The 23,125-nt window shown below is 46.2% G+C and overlaps 1 protein-coding gene across 1 annotated transcript in view; it reads right to left on the bottom strand.

The window, feature by feature from the left end:
- Window positions 1–23,125, bottom strand: part of LOC308277332 (eppin-like) — a gene marked incomplete at both ends in the record, with an annotated part of 47,129 nt that overhangs the window by 1,341 nt on the left and 22,663 nt on the right. Inside the window, 2 exons of the mRNA XM_080716498.1 lie at window positions 1,097–1,235; window positions 22,622–22,789. Coding sequence (XP_080572624.1) covers window positions 1,097–1,235; window positions 22,622–22,789 — 307 coding nt within the window. The remainder of the gene's footprint in view (window positions 1–1,096; window positions 1,236–22,621; window positions 22,790–23,125) is intronic.

The raw sequence follows: 23,125 nt of genomic DNA, 5'->3' as shown, positions 1-23,125 counted from the left end.
GAAGCTGAGAGAGGAGGATGGCAGGTTTGTCTCCGGCGTTAGCAATTTAGTGAGACCCTCTGCAACTTAGTGAGACCCCATTTCAAAATAAAAATAATAAAGCCGGGTGTGGTGACGCACGCTTGTAATCCCAGCATTGGGGATGCTGAGACAGGAGGATGGCGGATCGCCGCCAGCCTCAGCTGCTTAGCGAGGCCCTTTGTAGCTCAGTGAGACCCTGTTTCGAAATAAAGAATAAAAAATAGGGCTGGGAGTATAGCTCAGAAATAGAATACATCCCCAGTACTGCAAAACAAACAAACAAACAAACAAACAAACAATAAAATATAGGGCTGAGAGTGTAGCTTGGAGGTAGAATGCCCCTGGGTTCCATCCCCAGTACTGCAAAAACAAACAAACAAAAATAAATAAATAAATAAATAAATAAATAAATAAATAAATAAAATAGGCTGAGGGTGTAGCTCAGAGGTAGAATGTCCCCTGGGTTCAATCCTCTGTAACACACACACACACACACACACACACACACACACACACACACACTCACACAGTGTCGTAAGGTCCTAAAGTCTTCGGTTCCTCCCTCCCTTCCTTATCCTTCCCCGGTTTCTCTTATTTTCTTCTTTCCTTTGTCACAAGACTCCAGAAATCCTTTCCTCATCCAATTTGGGCCCTTTTAATACTATACCCAAAGTTTCTTCCCCCCACCGAAAAAAAAAATTATCTTCCAATAGGCAAAGCAATAATTCATACTAAGGTATACATGGCTCTTTAAAGTTTTGTTCCCAAGATATTTGTACACACGTGCATATCTTACAAACAAGCCCTGAGACTTTGAACATGATGCCAACATTTTTAAGAATTTCAAGTACAGAGACGAAGTAACTTCAAGGACACAACAGGGAGAATAAATTCAGGGGTGGAGGAATACATCTCTTATTACAAAAAAAAAAAAAAAATGCCTCGCGCAGCCCTGAAACCGGGGGCTGTGTCCCCCTTAGGAAATCAGATGACTTTGCAGATTTTCTGACACTCTTGTTTCTTCAAAAAGTTGTTGTGGTTGCCGTTGCAGCCTCTGTAAATAAAGGTCTCACACTGACGAGTCTTTGGGTTGTAAAACCATCGCTTCAGCTTGGCGTGGCAGGTGCCCTTTACTACGGGCAGGGTGCACACCTTTGGAACGGCAGCTTTCTTCGGAGGGGCACCTTTCTTCAGAGCGGCAGCTTTGTTCGGAGCTGAAGAGAGAAAAGGGTTGAGGAAAACCAAACCCATAACCTTCCCTTCTTTAGCTCCACCGCCCGGGCCGGGTCAGGCTGCCCGCAGCGGCTGCGCTCGGCACCTCTGACCCACGCAGCCATGGTCTTCCCCAGCCCCACAGATAGGTTTCAGGTCTGGAAGTTGCCTGATGGAAATCTATACTTGGTAACCTGACCCAAGGCCATGGAGACCCTGCTTCTGCCGCTTACGACATCGGTGCGATGCCCTGTGGATCTAGCTTCCCCGGTCTTTATTTCTTCACCCAGTTGTGTGAAGGAGTTGAACTCCATCATCTTCTGGTTCCTTTCCAGATCTTGTTTTCTAGAGTAAGATCTCTCGGGCTTCCGCCTCTTGTCTTAAGGTCAGTTCTAGAGTGGATAACTTCGGGGAGAGGACTGGCTTCAGATCTGAGATCAGGATTCGAACTTGACTCAGAACCGTTCTAGCTGTGTGACCTTGGATGAATGACCTCTCTGTTCCCTCCCTCCCTCTCCCTTCTTCTCCCTTCCCCTCCCTTCCTTCCTTCCTTCCTTCCTTCCCTCCTGTGGTATTATTAGGTATTAAACCAGAGGATGTTCTGTCTCTGAGCTGCACCCCCATCCTTTTTATTTTTAGTTTTTGGTTCCAAACAGCGTCTCTCTAGGTCCCTCAGAGTCTCACTATGTTGCCGAGGCTGTCCTCAAACCTGGGATTCTCCTGTCTCATCCTCCAAAGTACTGTGCGCCACCACGCCCGGCTATGACCGAGCTTATTGGTTCAGTTTCCTTTGCTGTGAAATGGGGGTCTCCTACAAGGAAGTCTCAGTTGACCAAATCTCTTGCCTTCAATTATGGGCTCACTCGCCATTTCCCAATTTCACCTTACCCCTCAGGGAATCCATTTTGAGTCCCCTTTCTTCTTTTTCCTTCCTTTCTTTCCTTTTTCTGTGGTCCTAGAAATTGAACCCAGGGGTATTCTACTTCGGAACCACACCCCTTACCCTTTGGTACTTTTTGTCTTGAAACGGGGTCCCCCCAGGTCGCTGACAGTCTCACAACTTAATGAGGCTGTCCTCAAATCCTCCGGTCTCAGTCTCCCAAGCACTGGGATCACAGGTGTGAGCCACCGCACGCCTGGCTGCGTTTCCATCTTCAATGGCACTTTTGCAGTATACCATTAAATGCAAAGGTTAAGTCTTTGACTCTTGGTTTTAACCCCAGCACAGAGGCCAGTGCTTGGCACACAGCATACGGCCAGCACGTATTTGATGAAGCGAATTGGATTGATTCCCTACCTCATGAGATGTGAAATGGAGTCAATGCAGCTAACCTCTGCCTCCTTTCTTTCTCTCTCTCTCTCTCTCTCTCTCTCTCTCTCTCTCTCTCTCTCTCTTTCCTTTCTTTCTTTCTTTCTTTCTCTCTCTTTCTTCCCTTCCTTCCTTCCTTCCTTTCTTTCTCTTCCTTTCTTCTTTCTTTCTTTCTTTCTTTCTTTCTTTCTTTCTTTCTTTCTTTCTCTCTTTCTCTCTTTCTCTCTTTCTCTCTCTCTTTCTTTCTTTCTTTGTACTGGGGATTTGAATCTACAGCCATTCCACCTCTGAACTTTCAATTTCCTTTAAAAAAATTTTTTTTTGCGGTACTAGGGATGGAACCCAGGGGCATTCTACCTCCGAGCTACCCCCCCCCCAGCCCTATTTTTTTTTTATTCTTTATTTTGAAACAGGGTCTCACTGAGTTGCAAAGGGCCTTACTAAGTAGTAGCTGAGGCTGTTCGCAAACTGCGATCTCCTGTCTCAGCCTCCCGAATGCTGGGATTACAAGTGTGCGCCACCACGCCCGGACTCCCTTTTTACTTTTTATTTTGAAACAGGGGCTCGCTAAGTTGCCAAGGGTCTCACTGAGTTGCTGAGGCTGGCCTCGGGCCTGCGATCCTCCCGTCTCAGCCTCCCAAGTACTGGTCTTACGTGTTCTATACCCACCTTCTTTTGATTGAGTTCGAAGCCCATGGCAGATGAGAATCAGGAGAAATGAGAGAAAGGCCAGGCGCTGCATGGTGTCACCCCGCAGCAGGCCAGGCTGGGGCTGCCTTTGTAGGGAGAAAGGGGTGGGGGTGGCCCCAGAGTCTGCTCACTCGCCCCTAACTCCTGCACCTCGTGGGGTTAGCTGCCTCAGAACAGCGTGTCCAGTCAAAGCATGGTTCTGTCTCTCTCCTGGACTTATCTGATCTGGCCACCCAGGCCAAGATTTGCTCCCACCACGGGGTGGGAGCCCCTTTAACGATAAAGGCGCAATGTTATCATTGGCTATCGCGTTTACTTTCCCAGGCATCATGCGAAATACTCCTCACACATTGTCCCTTGAGTCTGAATCCACGCAGGAGCCCCACAGGACTGGGAACCCCCTTTCTGTAATTTGGATATGGTTTGAGTCTGTTTCCCCGGGCTTTATGTGCTAAGAGCTTGGTGCTAAGAGCATGATGTGGAGAGGTGCTTGAACAGATGGAGCTCAGTGCGAGGTAACTAGCACATTGAGGCGCTCCTCTTGGGAGGGTTTAGTGCAGTTCTTAGGGCACCCACTTAGTTACCTGGAGAGCGGGTTGTTATGAAAAGGCGAGTCTGCCCGCTGAGCTGCTCCGGCTTCCTACCCTGCCCCCGATCGCTCTTCTTACGCACCATCTGCCAGGCTGTGACGCGGCTCGGGGGACCTCACCAGGGGCCACCCCATCTTGGACTTTCGGCCCCCACACTGAACTAAATAAATCTCTTTTTAAAAACATGTGACGGGTAGGTAAGTGCTCCATCGCCGACCTACATCCCCAGCCCAAGATTTCAACTTTGTCACTAAAATCAATAACACCAGCCGGGTGTCGTGGCGCACACCTGTAGTCCCAGTTCTTGGGAGGCTGAGACAGGAGGATCGCAGGTTCTAAGACAGCCTCAGCAAGTAATGAGTCTCTCCTTAACCTAATAAGACCTGTCTTGGAATAAAGAATCAAAAGGGATGGAGTTGTGGCTCAGAGGTAGAATTCCCCTGGGTTCCATCCCCAGTACCGCCAAAAAAAAAAAAAAAAAAAAAAAAAAAAAAAGACTCCATGTAGAAAGCAGAGCCCCAGCTTTGCCTGGTTAAGGGGCACATTCTGTCCAGAGATGAAGCTGACACCGCAGCCAGGCACACTTCCTGTCTTCTTGCTTGGACCCATTGTTTATGGAAGGCAAAGCTGGTTCAACTTAGTGGGGTCTAGTGAGCCTCTTATTTGAAGTATGAAGCTTTTCTTTCTTTCTTTCTTTCTTTCTTTCTTTCTTTCTTTCTCTCTCTCTCTCTCTCTTTCTTTCTCTCTCTCTTCTTTCTTTCTTTCTTTCTTTCTTTCTTTCTTTCTTTCTTTCTTTCTTTCTTTCTTTCTTTCTTTCTTGGTGATACTGAGGTTCCTGGAAGCCCTTCTACGTCTGGGCTACACTCCCAGACCTATTTTTACATTTTTATTTGGAAACAGGGTCTCCTAAGCCAGCGCGCGCGGCTGGCTTCGAACCTGCGCGATCCTCCTGTCTCTGCCTCCCAAGCGCGGGGATTACAAGCGTGCGCCACCACGCCTGGCTTGCTTTTTTTTCTTTTTAAGAAAAATTATTCTATATACATTTCTTTTATTACCATTATTTATTTATTGGTACTGGGGATGGAACAGGGCATTCTAACTCCGAGCTACATTTTCAGCCCTTTTTTGTGTGTGTGTGGGTCTGGGGATGGAACCCAGGAGCATTTGACCTCTGAGCTACACCCCCTGCCCTATTTTTTTATTCTTTACTTTGAAACCGGGTCTCACTGAGTTGCAGAGGGCCTCACTAAGTAGCTGAGGCTGCCCGTGAACTGCGATCCTCAGGGTCTCAGCCTCCCGAATGCTGGGATTACAAGCATGCGCCACCACGCCTGGCTTCAACCCTTTTTTTGGTGTGTGTGTGTGTGGTACTGGGGGTGGAACTCAGGGACTTTTCTACCTCCGGGCTATACTCCCAGACCTATTTTATACTTTATTTGAAAACAGGGTCTCACTAAGTTGCTGAGAGCCTCACTAAGTAGCTGAGGCTGGATTCGAACCCCTGCGATCCTCCTATCTCAGCCTCCCAAGCGCTGGGATTACAAGTGTGCGCCACCACTCCTGGCTTCAGTCATTTTTATTTTGAAACAGGATCTTGCTAAGGCTGACCTCTAACCTGTAATCCTCCTGTCTCAGCCTCCCAGGTGCTGGGTTACAGGTGTGCACCACCACGTCCAGCTCTGTTATTTTTTTTAAATTGGCAAAATCGTGCAATTTCATGGTATGCAACACGACGTGTGGAAATAGACATACAGTGTGGAATGGCTAAATCAAGCTGCTTAACAAATGCCTTTTTCTCTCTTTTTGCAGTGCTGGGGTTCAAACCCAGGGCTCACACATACTAGACAATTGCTCTGCCCCTAAGGAACATCCTCAGCCCCTTAACATACGCGTTATTTTATGTATTTATCAGTGTGTGTGTGTGTGTGTGTGTGTGTGTGTGTGTGTGTGTGTGTGAGAACACATAAAATCTACTCTCTTAGCCAAATTTTCTTTTTTCCTATTTATTTACTTATTTTGCAGTACTGGGGACACTGGGAATGGAACCCAGGGTCATTCTACCTCCGAGCTACACCTCCAGCCCAATTTTTTATTCTTTGTCTTGAAACAAGGTCTCACTGAGTTGCAAAAGGTGTCACTAAGTAGCCGAGGCTGGCGCAAACCCAATCCCCATCTCAACCTCTCAAGTACTGAGATAACAAGCGTGTGCCACCATGCCCAGCTTTTCATTTATTTATTTTTATTTATTTATTTATTTATTTATTTATTTATTTATTTACTGATCTGGGGATGGAACCCAGGGGCATTTGACCTCTAAGCTACACCCCAAGCCCTATTTTTTATTCTTTCTTTCTTTCTTTCTTCTTCCTTCCTTCCTTCCTTCCTTCCTTCCTTCCTTCCTTCCTTCCTTCCTTTCTTTCTTTTTTTCTTTCTTTTTCTTTTGTTTGTGGGTCTGGGGATGGAATCCAGGGGCATTTGACCTCTAAGCTACACCCCAGCCCTATTTTTTATTCTTTCTTTCTTTCTTTTTTTCTTTCTTCCTTTCTTCCTTTCTTTCTTCCTTTCTTTTTTTTTCTTTTGTTTGTGGGTCTGGGGATGGAATCCAGGGGCATTCGACCTCCGACCCACACTCTCTGCCCTATTTTTTATTCTTTATTTTTGAAACAGGGTCTCACTAAGTAGCTGAGGCTGTCCTAGAACCATGATCCTCTGGTCTCAGCCTCCCGAATGCTGGTATTACAAATGTGCACCACCACGCGCAGTTCTTTCTTTCTTTCTTTCTTTCTTTCTTTCTTTCTTTCTTTCTTTCTTTCTTTTTTTCTTTCTTCTTTTGGTGGTACTGGGGTTCCTGGAAACCCTTCTACCTCTGGGCTACACTCCCAGACACCTATTTTTTATATTTTTATTTGGAAACAGGGTCTCTTAAGCCAGTGAGGCTGGCTTCGAACCTGTGTGATCCTCTTGTCTCGCCTCCCAAGCACAGGGATTACAAAAGTGCACCACCATGCCCGGCTCTTATTCTTTATTTTGAAACAGGTCTCACTAAATTGCGGAGGTGCTCACTAAGTAGCTGAGCCTGTCCGGAAACTGAGATCCTCCTGTCTCAGCCTCCCGAATGCCGGGATTACAAGCATGCACCCCCACGTCCAGGTTTCATTTATTTTTGAAACAGGATCTCACTACATTATTACATGCCGACCTTGATCCTGTGATCCTCCTGTCTCAGCCTCCCAAGTACTGAAACTACAGGCGTTCAAGACTGTTGCCAGCTCCTTAGCAGTTTCTGAGTGTACAGTGCATTGTTATTAACTATATTGTATAGTATGTTATAAACCATATCATATTGTACGATAGATCTTCACAACTTATTTCCCTAGGCTAAAATTTTGTAGCCTTTGGCCGTTAACATACCTACAGTTCCTCCACCACCGGCCCCGGCCCCTGGTAAGCACCAGGCGACTTTCTGGTTTGACGAATTCAGCCTGTTTCGATTCTGCAGGTAAGTGAGATCGGGCGGCACTTATCTTTCTGTGCCCGTCTTCTTTCCCTTAACATAATGTCCTGTGGGTTCAACTATGTGGCCACTAATGCAGGATTCCCTTCTTTTTTAAAGGCTGAATAGTATTCCATCGTCTTTCCGTAGTTCTTTATCCATTCGTCCATTAGATGAACTGGATTCGAGTCCAGCTACCCCTGGCCCCGGGCCAGTCATTTGACCTTGTTGAGGCTCGGTTTTTCTCACCCATAAATTGGGATGGATTATGCTGGTTTTACATATTTCTCAGAATTGTCAGAAAAGTGCAACGACTATTCACATGCCTCATCTATTATAAATGCACACGCAGGCACGTGCCGTTCGCGAGGCGCCCTTTTGATCAGCACCGTGCCGATCCCTCGAGCACTGCCCTCCCCCCTTCTCACGCTAACCCCCCCAAGCCGCAACACCCCTCCCTCGGTCCGTCTTTTTCACCCATAGCTCACACACTCGTTGGCCGACGCTCTCGTCCTGGGTTGACCTTACTGTTCACCCCATCCTCACCTCTGAAGCCCAATTTCCCCTCCGTGGTACATCTTCTGCGGTTCGGTGGGCTCACCGGGATTGTTCTGGTATTTTCTTCCTTAACCCTCTTGGGGGTTAAGTGAAGAAGAAGGCCTTTAGGGAGAGGGACCTGCTGTTTGGACGGAGGAAAGGCGGGGTTGCCCGTTGGTACTCCTTGGCTGAGATCTTACCCTCCCTTCGCCATGTTGCTTTTGGACCAGCTAGCTAGGAAACAAAACCCGCCCTTGCACACCACTCAGCCCCAAGGACATCTGCAATGTTACACCCGGTGTGTGTGTGTGTGTGTGTGTGTGTGTGTGTGTGTGCGCGCGCGTGTGCTGGGAGAGCAGCTACCTGCGTTTAGTGGGTAGAGGGAAGGGAAACTGCTAAACAGCCTATTATTCCCAAGACAGCCCCCCACAACAAGAATCACCTCGAAGGTGGCTCATAGCCGGGCGGGGTGATGCACACTTGTAATCCCAGCATTTGGGAGGCTGAGGCAGGGGGGTTGCGGTTTGCGGCCAGCCTCGGGTACTTAGTGAGGGTCTTTGCAACTCAGTGAGACCCTGTTTTGAAATAAAGAATGGAAAAAAAATAGGGCTGGGGGTGTAGCTGGGAGGTAGAATGCCCCTGGGTTCCATTCCCAGGGCTCACCTACCCCTGCCAAAAAAGGTGACTGGTACCCAGGCTAGAAAACCCTGCCGAAGAGTTATGAGTAGAAATACCTTTAAAAACGTGTTTATATTGTGCATCATAGTTTGACATCATAATGTAAATCACAGTGATAGTGACGTACACGTGCACTGCGCGTGGCAGGCCCCCCAGCTCCCTCTTCACTCTCCCCCGACCCCCTTCCCCATACACGGCATTGACATCCACACTGATGTGCTCACATGGGTAAATGTCGATGGAACTGATTCCTCCCTCGATCTTCCCTCTCCCGGATAGAAATACTCTTAAAGTCATTTTAAATTCTATTTATTTATTTATTTATTTTGTGGTACTGGGGATGGAACCCAGGGGCTTTTCTGCCTCCAGGCCCTGCTCCCAGACCTATTTTATACTTTATTTGGGAACAGGGTCTCACTAAGTTGCTGAGAGCCTCACTCAGTAGCTGAGGCTGGCTCTGAACCTGTGCGATCCTCCTGTCGTAGCCTCCCAAGCGCTGGGGTTACAAGCGTGCGCCACCACGCCCGGCTACTCTTAAACATTTTTACAGATTCTCATCAGCAGCATCTTGATAAGGGCTCGGAACAGTGAGGGCAGTGCTTGATGAGGGGTGCCTGTACTTACTGACCTAACAGGCCCCGGGGAGTGGGCAGCAGAGGAACTGGTCCTTGAAAAGCAGGCGTTCTGTACCCAGGCTGCCCTGGGGGATCTTTGATAAGACCTGGCTCTTCCCCCAAGACCTGGGGACAGTGTTTTTGTAATTCCAGATGGAGGCCAAGTACAAGATGTACACCCAGAAGCCAGCAGGCAGCTCCTGCTAATTAGCTAGCATTTGTATTCACCGAAGGAGTCTTACCCTGCGCCAACCATATGTATGTGAGTGTATGTGAAGAATAATTACATTACTTTTGATTGAGACCCAGGATTTGGGTAGTATAGAGATGAGAAAACTGAATAAAGATAAAATTTTTTTTTCTTTGTGTGGTGCTGGGGATTAAATCTGGGTGGGGGGGTGTTCTACCCCTGGGCCCTATTTTTTTAATTAATTAATTAATCGATTTTTTTTGCCGTACTGAATAAGGTAATTTTTTTCTTTGTGTGGTGCTGGGGATTGAACCCAGGGCATTCTACCTCCAAGTTACACCCCCCACAGGCTTATTTTTTTTTTTAATTCTTTATTTTGAAACAGAGTCTCACCAAGTTGCAGGGGACCTCAGTTATTTTTTATTTTGAAACAGGATCTTGTTAAGTTGAGGGGGGCCTTGCTAAGTTGCTGAGGCTGGCCACAAACCTGTGATCCTCCTGTCTCAGCCTCCAAGTACTGGGATTGCAGACGTGGACCACCATGGCCAGTGGGTAATAAGGGTAAATTTTAAAGAATAACTTCCCCCCTCCAGGTTCTAACCTCCATTTAACTTTTATCTCTTCTAGAAGGGAAAAAGGGACTAATGTCATCTGAGCACCTACTCTATGTCAGGCATTTTCCTGCCTTGTTTAACTGAATTCCCCTAAAACTCCTTGGAATAGATATTATTACCATCCCGCCTTACCTAACAGAACAAGGACTTAGAACAGAGACATGCTTTGTACATGGAACAAAGGTATTTATCACAAATGTATGTATATATCAAGTGTTTATTTTCCTTTCTACTTAATTTTTTGTTGAAAATAAATGGCCAAGCCTGGCGTGGTGGCGCACGCTTGTAATCCCAGCATTCGAGAGGCTGAGACAGGAGGATCGCGGTTCATGGCCAGCCTTAGCTACTTAGTGAGGACCCTTGCAACTCAGTGAGACCCTGTTTCAAAATAAAGAAGAAAAAATAGAGTTAGGAATATAGCTCAGAGGTAGAATGCGCCTGGGTTCCATCCCTAGTACCTGGAAAAGAAAAATAAATAAATAAAAGAAATGCCCAGAGATGGTGAGAAATAAGTCTGGCCCCTTTAAGAGTAGGTTCAGTGTACCTTTTCAGCAGCCCAAGTGGAACGGTCAGGATCTTTTGGCATAGGGTCATTTTTAGCACCCCGTGACGAACAGCTTGACTGTAAGTAGGGATCACAGAGCAGGGGTGAAAATATCTGTAAGATTCAGAAGGCTGAAATTCTCTGCAAAATATGGGAAAGAAATTTTTACTATTGGGGCTCAGTAGAAAGTGAAACCTCAGTGGACCCCTTTCTTGGTAGCTGTGGACCCTGCAGGGTTTGCATCTCTGTGGTAGAGCCCATAAAGCAACGCCTGTATTGTGTATCATTTGTTCTGATAATAATACTAACCCTTAGCATGTATGTGCGTGTGTGTGTGTGTTACTGGGGATTCAACCCAGGGGCCTTCTACCTCTGAGCTATACCCCTAGGCCTATTTTATTTTATTATTTTTTAAAATTTTGAAACAGAGTCTAAGTTGTGGAGGACCTAAGTTACTGCGGGTGGCTTCGAACCTGCGACCCTCCTGTCTCAGCCTCCCCAGTTTTTGCAAATCAAGCAAAAAAAGCAAATCAAGCAAAAAAAGCAAACCAAGACTCGGAGAAGTTATGAGACATACCCAAGTTCATTTACTTCGCCAGTGTTTTCACTGAAACTCAGCTCAAGTCTCTCTGATTCCAGTCTTTGTTAGGCCACGAGATTCCATCCTTCCAGCCCCTGGACTCTCCGTCCCTCACAGGGGCCACTTTTCCTATTCCAGACATATGATGGATTCTCCATGAGCTTGGAGCCTGGGCTTCATCCCTTCTAGAACTGGAGTCTAGTGATTACAGGCATGCGCCACCATGCCTGGCTCTAATTTTTATATTTTTAATGGCAAATTATAATCGTATATCATGGCAAAGTTCACACAAGTCATACAGATATGCACACGTATTTTTGTGTGTTTCCCTTCAAGTCCCACCCTACTGCCCCCCATACATAACAGTGAGATTGGTGGTGATGGCCTCATACACTGGCATAGCCTAATAGATCTGTTTCTCTCATCAGATTTAAGGGCTCTGGAATCTGAGTTCTTGATGTACTGATATTGGTGATATGGCTTTAGAGGATTTGGCTTAAAGAAAATTCTTGGTTTATCAACAGTAGATAAACTTTTTTTTTTTTTTTTTTTGCTACACCTCCTGCCCTATTTTTTATTCTTTATTTTGAAACCGGGTCTCACTGAGTTGCGGAGGGCCTCACTAAGTAGCTGAGGCTGTCCACGAACCGCGATCCTCCTGTCTCAGCCTCCCGAATGCCGGGATTACAAGCATGTGCCACCACGCCCGGCTTAGATAAAGTATTTTAAAGGTGCTGAAATGCGTGCCCCTCTTCTCCGGCATCTGCTGAAGTGGTGTTAGAGATATCCTAGAACAACTCAGAAAACAGTACTTGTTGGTTTGGAATGTACATCTCTCTGAATGAGGGCGGAAACGTGCCTCCAAACACAAAATTCAGGTCTGAGCGACAGTTTTGTGGCTCGGTGTCCTTCCTGATGTGTTACCGCCATAGCGTGCAGCTGGCCTGACCAGAGAGGCAGATGCAGGCCAGGGTCTGGATGCTCCGTATGGCACGTGGGCTGCAGTGAGCCTCCCGGGGCCTCCCTCTGCTCTCCGTCCCCCAACTCTACCAACTCCATCACCACTGATGTCTTGATGAGGACCAGTGGGGAGGGGATGGAGGCGAGGGGAGAGTGGCTAGGAGTCTGTGGGGAGGGCCTTTTTTTGCTCCTTTCCAGTGGTGCAGGTGTGATAGTTGGGGCCCAGAGAGAACGACTTGTTTGTTGTCACACAGAGATTAGGGTTAGAGCCAGCGTTAGAGCCCACCTTTTTTTTTCTTTTCATTTTTGTGGTACTGGGGGTGGAACCCAGGGGCTTTCTACCTCCGGGCTACACTCCCAGACCTATTTTATATTTTATTTGGAAACAGGGTCTCACTAAGTTGCTGAGAGCCTCATTCAGTAGCTGAAGCTGGCTTGGAACCTGTGCGTTTCTCCTGTCTCAGCCTCCCAAGCGCGGGGATTACAAGCGTGCGCCACTATGCCCGGCACTAGAGCCCACTTTTTCTACTATTCATGGAACTAGTCCATCTTTACTGTTAGTTGGAAAACACTGCCTGCCTGCCTTCCTTCCTTCCTTCCTTCCTTCCTTCCTTCCTTCCTTCCTTCCTTCTTTTTTTCCTGGTATTGGGGATTGAGCCCCAGTGTGCTCTACCACTGAGCTACACCCCAGTCCTTTTTAAATTTTAGAACAGAGGCTCACCAAGTTATTAAGGTTGGCCTCAAACCTGCAATCCTCCTACCTCAGCCTCCCAAGTACTGGGATTACCGGCACGTGCCACCAAGCCCAGCTTGGAAAGAGTGTTCTTTCTGATTTCCCCTCCAACCCCAGTTATTTCCCAGTGCCCTGGTCCTTCAAACAAGAAAGCAAGCTTGCAGATGCCACCAGAGCTGCTGCTGCTCCTGGCTACCCATTTTCTAGGGCGCATCCCTTCAACAGTAAAACTTAACCCAAGGGATATGGGACCCACTGTGAGACGGCAGGCTTTAGGAAGCAGTTGCGGGGAGAGAGTCCATTGGACCACATCACATAAGGTGGCAATGACTCTTCTAGTCTTAGAGTCAGGTGCTGTCCTTGCCTGAGATGTCAGAGCTTCTAGACACAGATACAATTCTGGTTATTTTAAACAAAAGAAACTATTTTTTTTTAAATTGAGCATAGTTTAGGATGAGAAAATAAAGTCAGGACAGCATATGGGAGTAAGACAGGTTGCAAAATCAGGGCTACAGTGAACCAAACACTGGACACCGGGTACCCACCTTGTACCATGGATGCCATCACTGTCAGCTCTGCTACTGCTGCCCTGGGAGAAACAGGCTGTCTGCTGCTGCCCCAGTCATCAGGTTAATTCCCCACTGTCTCTGCTTCTTGGCTCACCAGTTCCCAATTCAGTGTCTGAGGCAGGAGTGTCTCGTTGACAATCTAAGTCAAGCACCTATTTTCTAGCTGCAAGGGAGGCAGGAAAAGGGACTATGCTGGTTACTTATCTAATCTACTGTCTCTCAGCTCTAAGCTCATCCTTCTCTCTGTGATACTGGGAATGGGATTCTGCACACTAGGTTTCTCTTCATTCTTTTCCCAGTTTGCTTCTAGTTGGACTCTTATGAATGGAAAGCACCGAGAAGAAATTGATAGGTGAAATAAGTGTGAGGTGGGGTCATCCAATTTCTGGCTCTGGATCCAGTCTCTGGGTCCTTCTAGCACACGTCAGACTAGCTGCATACATTCCTTCCCTAAATACTGGCACCGGGTGGCTCTGCCTCCTCACCTGGCAGAGCCAGCACCTTCTGAATTCTTACAGATCTGAAACCAGCTACAGTACATTCTAGAAGACTGGATCCAGCCACACAGCTCACACCTCTATCTGCCCAGAAGTGTCAGCACTGGCTGCTCCCGGGTCCCCTCTATTAACTCCATAACAATCTCTTGTTCTTCCAAATAATCCCCAAAATAATCTCTTCTTCTCTCAAATATATGAACAATAGATACCCACGCTCCTTCTCCAAATCCCATGTAACCACTTGTCAGTATTAAATCCCAGTACAGTTTCTGTGTTCTATAATGAACCCTAAGCTAATAGACAGCTTGGCTTTTGCAGCTGGTTTTGCCCCCACCGAGCTCTCCCTGGTAGGGAGTTCTTCAACCGTAGGTAGGAATGCCGGATATGAAAAGGCAAACCGGCAAACTGATATCCGTGCTGACTTTCAACCAGGCTGAAGGATTTGGCACGACCCGGCCACTCTTTGCACCTGGATTTTAGCTCCATTTTATGCTACTGATGTGCTGCGTGGTCTTGGCCAAGTTCATTCCCGACTGCAAGTTGCCATTTGGAATTCTACCCGGCAACAAAAGTGAACGGAATTATGTCACTTGCAGGAGAATGGATGGACCTGGGGAACATTAGGTGAGATTAGCCAGTCACAGAAAGGGAAGGGTCGTTTGTGGAAGCCAGGGAGTAATGGGTAAACCAGAGGCACTTTAGATAAAGAAGGAGAAGCCCCAGTGGAGAGATGGAAGGGGTCCAGGGGAGGGTGGTGGCGCGGAGGAGGGAGCGTTAATGCGGGAAACACTGCCCTGATGTAATGGACATCTGTGAAGTTATCAGTGCCACTCTCAGTTATGTATGGGGGAGGGGAGGGGTGGGGGAGCTGGGGGGCGATCACTGGGGGCCGTGTGCCTGTGTGTCCCTATCACTCTCAAGTACACGATGACGTGAGACTACAATGCGCCAAGGAAATTCTATTAAAAAATAAAAACAAGCCGGGCGTGGTGGCGCACGCTTGTAATCCCAGCATTCGGGAGGCTGAGACCTGGAGGATCATGGTTCGCGGACAGCCTCGGCTACTTAGTGAGGCCCTCTGCAACTCAGCGAGACCCGGTTTCAAAATAAAGAATAAAAAATAGGGCAGGGGGTGTAGCTCGGAGGAAAATGGATGGACCTGGAGAATATTAGGTGTCCTTGGGTTCCATCCCCAGACACGCCAAAAAAAAAAAAATATATATATATATAAATTAATTAATTAATTAAAAATAAAAAACAGCTGGGCGTGGTGGTGTACTCTTGTAACCCCAGCATTCGGGAGGCTGAGACCGGAGGATCGTGGTTCACAGACAGCCTCAGCTACTTAGTGAGGATCTCTGCAACTCAGTGAGACCCTGTTTCAAAATAAAGAATAAAAAATAGGGCTAGGGGTATAGCCTGGAGGTAGAATGTTCCTGGGTTCCATCCCCAGTACCACTAAATAAATAAATAATAAATAAATAAAACATAAAAATAAAAAAGTTTCCATTTGTACATGTTTAAAACAGGAGGGTGATTGGGGCTGGTGGAGTTCCCTAGGCCTCTCTGTTCAGATACATCTTAAGGTTCTAAACCATCCAAGCTTCTCCTTAGTATCTATGGCTCCAAAGAAAGAATAGGAAAGAAAGAAAGAAAGAAAGAAAGAAAGAAAGAAAGAAAGAAAGAAAGAAAGAAAGAAAGAGAGAAAGAGAGAAAGGAAGGAAGGAAGGAAGGAAGGAAGGAAGGAAGGAAGGAAGGAAGAAAGGAAGGGAGAGGACTCCTGGGCCAGCATAGAAAACACCTAACTATTTTACTTGAGGTCTCTTCTGGGGTCTAATGGGCAGAGTGATGACAAACAGCCAGTGATAAAGAGACCAGAACCTTCCAGCCCCACTGAGGTCCAAGGGGGGGAGTTCCCCTGCTCGGCCCTGAGGGCTGAGTTCATTCCTGAGCAGAACAGGTGAGCAGATACTATTAACCGCAGGCACACGCTGTCCATCCCCAGGGGCCTCCTTGGTGCATAGACTCCTGGGACAGAACGGTTCATTCCAGCCATTCATGTGTGTCAGCCCCAACCAGGGACCGGAGCGTGCAGAGGGGACGGAGGAGCACCAGGTGCTTATCGGTCAGAATTTCTGTGCTGCCATATTTTCTCAAACTAAGAAGTACTGTTTGGCATCATGAGCCCATCGTCTTCATCCCAGAGATGGGAAATGGGCCCTGAGAGCAGTATCCAGGACCCGCCATGTCCCAAACAGGGCTCATACTCAACCAGGGGCAGACTTGGGATTCAAATCTGAGCCTCCTTATTCCCAGACAGGTGTTCTCGCCACAGGCTGCAAACCAATATGTGATGGCGAATTCATAATCTGGGGAAGCTTAGGACTGGGATAGGCTTCCCAGGAGAAGAGACGGACCTCACAGAAACATGGAGGCCAAAGCAAGCACCCATTCTGTGAAATCACACACACACACACACACACACACACGAGCAATTTAGCCACACGGACCTTTTGCAGAACTGACAAATTAACAGTGTTTTCAGGGTGGTCAACGTGACTGCCCGGATCCTCCCCCTTTCAATAATTCTAACATTTTCTCCTAATTCCCTTCTGCACCAGAAATAGGAACCAATAGAGATGTATTTTTTGTTTTTGTTTTTGTTTGTTTGTTTGTTTTTTGGTGGTACTGGGGTTCCTGGAAACCTTTCTACTTCCAGGTTACACTCCCAGACCTATTTTTTTTTTTAATATTTTTATTTGGAAACAGGGTCTCTTAAGCCAGCGTGGCTGGCTTCGATCCTGCGCGATCCTCCTGTCTCTGCCTCCCAAGCGCAGGGATTACAAGCGTGCGCCACCATGCCTGGCCGAGTTCTTATTTATTATTTCTTTTAATTATGAAGTATTTGGTATAATTGTATTGCCCCAAACTAAAATACCTAATTTTAGTTTTAGAATACTATTGATTTTCTCTCCACAATATGTCAATTACTTTAAAAACATGTCTTCTCTACTTGGGGAGTCCTTTTCTAACAACTGCATTAAACCTCGTTATCTTAGTAATTAGTTGGACTTAACTGAAAAATGTTTTGAATAGCATTATGGAGATACCACTGTCATATAAAAATCGCATATATTTAAGGTGTACCATATGGTATTTTGACATGTACGTGATGTGAAATGACCGCCCCACTCGGACTAACATTCAAGTGAATTCACATTTCTCTCCCTCTTTTGTGTTTGTGTTGAGAATACTTAAGGTCTCTCTCAGAAAATTTCAAGAACAAAATACAGTTCTGTTCACTACAGTCACAATACCATCTATCAGATCTTCACAACTCTCTCATCTTACGTAAGAACAAAATACAGTTCTGTTAACTACAGTCGCATACCATCTATCAGATCTCCACAACTCTCTCATCTTATGCAAATGTAAATTAGAACTCTGAGCCCTTTGCCCGACATCTCCTGCGTTCCCCTTTGCCATCTGTCTGGCAACCATCAATACTCTGCTTATGTGTATCCGATCAGTCTAGATTCCATTTATAATCAAAGCATGTAATATTTGTCTTCCTGTGTCTGGCTTATTTCAATTAGCATAAAATCCTTTTTTGGCACTAGGGATTGAACTCAGGGGCATTCTACCTCTGAGCTACACTATACCGCCAACTCTTTTTTTTTGAAACAAGGTCTCACTAGGTGGCTGGGAGTCTCACTAAGTTGCTGAGGCTGGCCAAGAACCTGGGATCCTCCTCTGTGGTGGGATTACAAATGTGCACCACCACACACAGCTTGTTATTTATTTATTTATTTTTATTTTTAATTTTAATTTTAATTTTTTTTGTGGTACTGGGGGTGGAACCCAGAGGCGTTCTACCTCCGGGCTATACTCCCAGACCTATTTTATATTTTATTTGGAAACAGGGTCTCACTAGGTTGCTGAGAGCCTCACTAAGTAGCTGAGGCTGGATTCTTTCTTCCTTTCTTCCTTTCTTCCTTTCTTCCTTTCTTCCTTTCTTCCTTTCTTCCTTTCTTCCTTTCTTCCTTTCTTTCTTTCTTTCTTTCTTTCTTTCTTTCTTTCTTTCTTTCTTTCTTTCTTTCTTTCTTTCTTAACAGGGTCTCTTAAGCCAGCGAGGCTGGCTTCGAACTTTGCAATCCTCCTGTCTCCGCTTCCCAAGCATGGGGATTACAAGAGTGCACCACCACGCCCGGCTTTTTTTTTTTTTTTTTTAACTGGGGATTGAACTCAGGGGCATTATACTTCTGAGATATACCCCCTGGCCCTATTTTATTTTTTATTTTGAAACAGGGTCTTGCAAGGTTACTGAGGGTCTTACTAAGTTGCTGAGGCTGGCTTCCAACCTGAGATCTTTCTGTCTCAGCCTCCCAAGTTCTGAGATTAGAGGTGTGTGCCACCATGGCCCGCCCTGACGAGCTTAATATAAAGAGCAGTCACTTTTTCTGGCCCACCCTCCAGATGTCACATAGACTCATTCTTGCTTTATTCTATTGGTCAAAGCAGTCAGTCATAGAGCTCGCCCCATTGGTCAAAGCAGTCAGTCACAGAGCTCGCCCCATTGGTCAAAGCAGTCAGTCACAGAGCTCACCCCGTCTCGGAGGGAGGGGACATGGATCCCACCTCGAGGTAGAAGGCTCGTGAGAGAATTTTGGGATCCTGCTTTAAAATTGTCACATCGGCCAGTACCTTTTCCTCCTTCCCCCTTTTTTTCTCCTCCCTCTCTGCTTTTCTCTTCTTTCCTTCCCTGTATCTCCTCCATTCCTGTCTTTCCAGTGATTTTTTAATTTAGAATTTCTGTACCACACTATAAAACTGTTTCCTTTACTGCAGCCCCAGAAGTAGTCCATGACCTTTTTTTAAATTTTTTAAATCCAGAAATGTTCTACTCCTGAGCTACACCCTCGACTCAATCTTATTATATTTTAATTTTTACTTTGAAATAGCATCTCACAAAGTTGCTGAGGCTGGCCTTGAACCTGCAGTGCTCATGTCTCAGCCTCCCAAGTACTGGGATTACAGTATGCCCCACTGCACTGGGCTTCCCTGGTCCTTTTCTCTCCCTCCCTCCCTTCCTTTCTTTTTCCTCCCCCTCCCCCTCCCCCTCCCCCTCCTCCTCCTCTTCCTCCTCCTCCTCCTCCTCCTCTTCTTCCTCCTCCTCCTCCTTCTCCTCCTCCTCCTTCTTTTGCAGTACTGGAACCCAGGGGCACTCTACCTCCGAGCTACACCCCCAGGCCTATTTTTTATTCTTTATTTTGAAACAGGATCTCACTGAGTTGTGGAGGGCCTCACTAAACTGAGGCTGTCCGTGAACCACCATCCTCCAGTCTCAGCCTCCCAAAAACTGGAATTACAAGTGTGCACCACCACGCCCAGCTCCTTGGTCCTTTTCAAAGATAAATTTACCATGATATGGATGGAGGCTTGGTCCTTCTCGTGAGCTGATCCCTTTTGAAAAGTGGCCCTAGCTCTCTGTTTACATGGTCACGTGATTTGTAATATGTGTAAAAAGTAAGATATTCTAACCTTAAGCAGCCAGGTTGCCTTCCTTTCCCACTCTGACTTCCCTGGCAGGCTTCTCCAGGGTTGGTGGTGTTGGAATGGGTGCTCACATTTTTGGCATCCAGGTATAAGGAAGTTGAGTTAGGGAAATATTTAGTTTGGAGTTAGAGATATATAATTAATTTTTTCCCCTGTCATTTCTGTAGAGGAAGTTGCTGCTAGCTGTCCTGGTGTAGAAATGTTTGCAAACAACACTCCTATTGTCTATTCCCCTGAGTGACTCCCTGACATCAGGACTCTAAGGTGTGGGGCTGACAGAGTGTATTGTAGTATAACTGTACCTAGCCCTAGATTGTGGGTGTGGATGAGAAACAAGTTTTGAAATGTGTTGACTCAGATAAAAAAAAAAAAGTTACTGGAAAATTCTTTCAACTATCAGATACATAAAATTATAAATAGAAAAAAATCAGTTCTTGTAGAAGCCTATTCAGAAGTTCTTTGCTAATAAAAGTGTCCTTGATAATTCAACACGTACGATTTTAAATGTCATAAATATTTTAATTTTTGATGAAATTATACAAAAGAAAATGTATTTGAATTGCTGTGGTTTTAGTATACTGATCTGTAAACAGAACTACAAATATTAAATATGGTTTTGCATTCAGATATGTGCTATACGCATCTTGACTATAATTTTAAAAATAACCAGATTTTGATCAGTCATATTAAATAAGACTGAATTATCTTTCCATTCACTCTATAGAAATTGAGTTTATGCTACATTAATTAATAATTAGTCCCTATGTCGGGCATGGTGGCGCACGCTTGTAATCCCCGCGCTTGGGAGGCTGAGACAGGAGGATCGCGCAGGTTTGAAACCAGCCTCAGTTGGCTTAAGATACCCTGTTTCAAAATAAAATATAAAATAGGCCTGAGAGTGTAGCCCGGAGGTTGAAGGCCCCTGGGTTCCATCCCCTGTACCACAAAAAAAAAAAAAGAAAAAAAGAAAATTAATCCCTATGGTATTTGTGTAGTTTGTAGCATTTGCTATTTAAAATTTTCAGTTTGTTGTGAATTCTTTCTCATTTAAAATAATATTCTAGCTGGGTATGGTGGTGCACGCTTGTAATCCTCATACTTGGGAGGGTGAGACAGGAGGATCACCCAGGTTTGAAGCCAGCCTCAGCTGGTTTAAGAGACCTTGTTTCCAAATACAATATAAAATAGGTCTGGGAGGGTAGTCCAGAGGTAGAAGGCCCCTGGGCTCCATCCCCAGTACCACCAAAATAAACAAATAAATAAACAAACAAACAAACAAATAAATAAATAAATAAATAAATAAATAAAATAATATTCTAGCCGGGCGTGGTGGCGCACGCTTGTAATTCCAGCATTTGGGAGGTTGAGACAGGAGGATCATGGCTCACGGACAGCCTCAGCTACTTAGTGAGGCCCTCTGCAACTTAGTGAGACCCTGTTTCAAAATAAAAGAATAAAAAATAGGGCAGGGGATGTAGCTTGGAGGTCGAATGCCCCTGGGTTCCATCCCTAAACCCGCAAAAAAAAAAAAAAATTCTATTTTGCATTTAATTTTTATTTGGCTGTGTGTGTGTGTGTGTGTGTGTGTGTGTGTGTGTGTGTGTGTGTTAGTTACTGAGGAATGACTCCATGGGTGTTCTACCTCTGAGCTACACCTCCAGACCTATTTTATTTTCTATTTTGATTTTTTTTTGTGTGTGGTACTGGGGTTCCCGGAAGCCCTTCTACCTTCGGGCTACACTCCCAGATCTATTTTATATTTTTTATTTGGAAACAGGGTCTCTTAAGCCAGCGCGGCTGGCTTCAAACCTGCGTGATCCTCCTGTCTCCACCTCCCAAGTGCGGGGATTACAAGCGTGCGCCACCACGCCCGGCAATATTTTCTATTTTGAAACGGAGTCTCACTGAGATACTATTCTCTAGCCTGGAACCTGTGATCCTCCTGCCGCAGCCTCCTAAATCCTGAGATTCCAAGTATGTGCCACTGAGCCGGATTTTTATTTGGCTTCTGAAGGCTAATTTATAAATTCTAGATCATACAAAACCTAGAACTGCTGTGGCTCCCTTCTTAAGTACCGCATGGTAATTTCCCTGGGTAACAGTGTTACTAGCATTCTCAGATTTCAGGATTCTTGTATTCTCTCCTTTATTGTTGCTGCAAAACCCAATGACCTCTTAGTCTCTGAAAACTACACGTAGAAAGATGTGCACATCTGCAGCTGTGAATTATCCAGACTCAGAGATATCATGCCTCACAGATTACTTTATTAGGGGGAACTGGAGGCATCTTGGAAGTAGGAACCCTGAAAATTGAAAAGATAAAGTCTCACGCCGAGAATACTGAGAAGGGTTAAGGGTGAGGGATACTACGTTTGAAGAGAAGCTGTGCTGGGGAAAAGGGACTTTGGTTCTAAGACAAGTCTTGGGGTTTGGTTCTTAGGACAGCCAAGGTCTTAGTGGCTGAAAGTTGGCCAGTGGAAGCTGGTACGGAGCATCGGTCAGGCGCACCTGGAGGGAGCCCTGGGTTACCAGCCAAATCCCGGAGGCAGTTCCAGCTCCTCCTTATCCCATCCAGGAAGTGGAGTCTGTAAGACAGCAGAAGAGAGGATGAGATGTTTGCATCCTGGTCACCTTAGGAACCAAATCTTGCATTTAACAGGAAAAGAGGGAGAGGCGGGATCACTTTTGCATCCTTTACAGGAAGCAAAAACAGAGTCAAGGTGAGTTTGGGGCTCACAGAGCGACCGTGCCCAGTAGAGTGCCAGTGTATGCTACGTGTCCTAGTATAATAAGATAATTAATGGCAACCCCTTCCCCCCTCGAAAGTGTCCTGGTCTGGCCAATAAAGTGTGTGGTTATCCTTGGCCTTAAATGACCTTGCAAGGAAGAGAAGGTGTGACAGGTTTTGGTGAGCAGCAGAGGAAAGTAGTGGGTTGGAAAACGTTGCCCAGCGCGAATACCCAAATCCTTCTACTTGGTCTGGGACCCTCCACCACCTGTTTCTCCTCTGCACCCATTCCTCAACTAATACTTGCCAATTTCTCTTGGCCCATGGCCTCCTTTCCTTTCTCTTTCCCCAAATATCCTACTTGCCCCTCTACAAGGTACACTCCTATCTCCTGGTCAGAGGTGGACCTGGAATCCCCAGGCCTGCCAAGGTATGGGGATGGACCAGTGCCCAACTCTGTCAAGGTGGCCCTGGTGAGCAGGGGGTCTGAGACTCCTGGGACTTACACTTTTTTTTGCAGACGACCAGGCAGATGGCTTCAGATTGGAAGTTGTTGTTATTCCCTTGGCAACCGCCGTAGATGAACTTGGAGCACATCTCGGTTTCTTTATTGTACCACCAGCGTGGGAGGTAAGCCAGGCAGGGCCCGGGTTCCTGTGGCATACTGCACACGTCTGTAGGGGGATCACAGGGCGCAGAGATTTGCCTGCCTGTCTCCCTGGAGAAGGTCCCCCTCCCCCTTCTTCTGACCACTGTTTTCTTTGTCTTCACTGAGAGACATATTTGGCTCAGGGCTCTGCTCCCAATTCATTGTGAACCTGGTCACTCACTCTGATGTTCTGCGGTCTTTGATGTTCTCACTGGAAAGGTGAGTATACAAAATGCCTAATTCCCGTGCTTGGGAGGCGGAGACAGGAGGATCGCTCAGGTTCGAAGCCAGCCTTGCTGGCTTAAGAGACCCTGTTTCCAAATAAAAATATAAGATAGGTCTGGGAGTGTAGCCCGGAGGT

The sequence above is a fragment of the Muscardinus avellanarius genome (assembly GCF_963383645.1).
Source record: "Muscardinus avellanarius genome assembly, chromosome: 19".
NCBI lineage: Eukaryota > Metazoa > Chordata > Mammalia > Rodentia > Gliridae > Muscardinus > Muscardinus avellanarius.
Note: the sequence above shows the minus strand (reverse complement) of the source record. Positions and strands in the feature narration are given on the sequence as shown.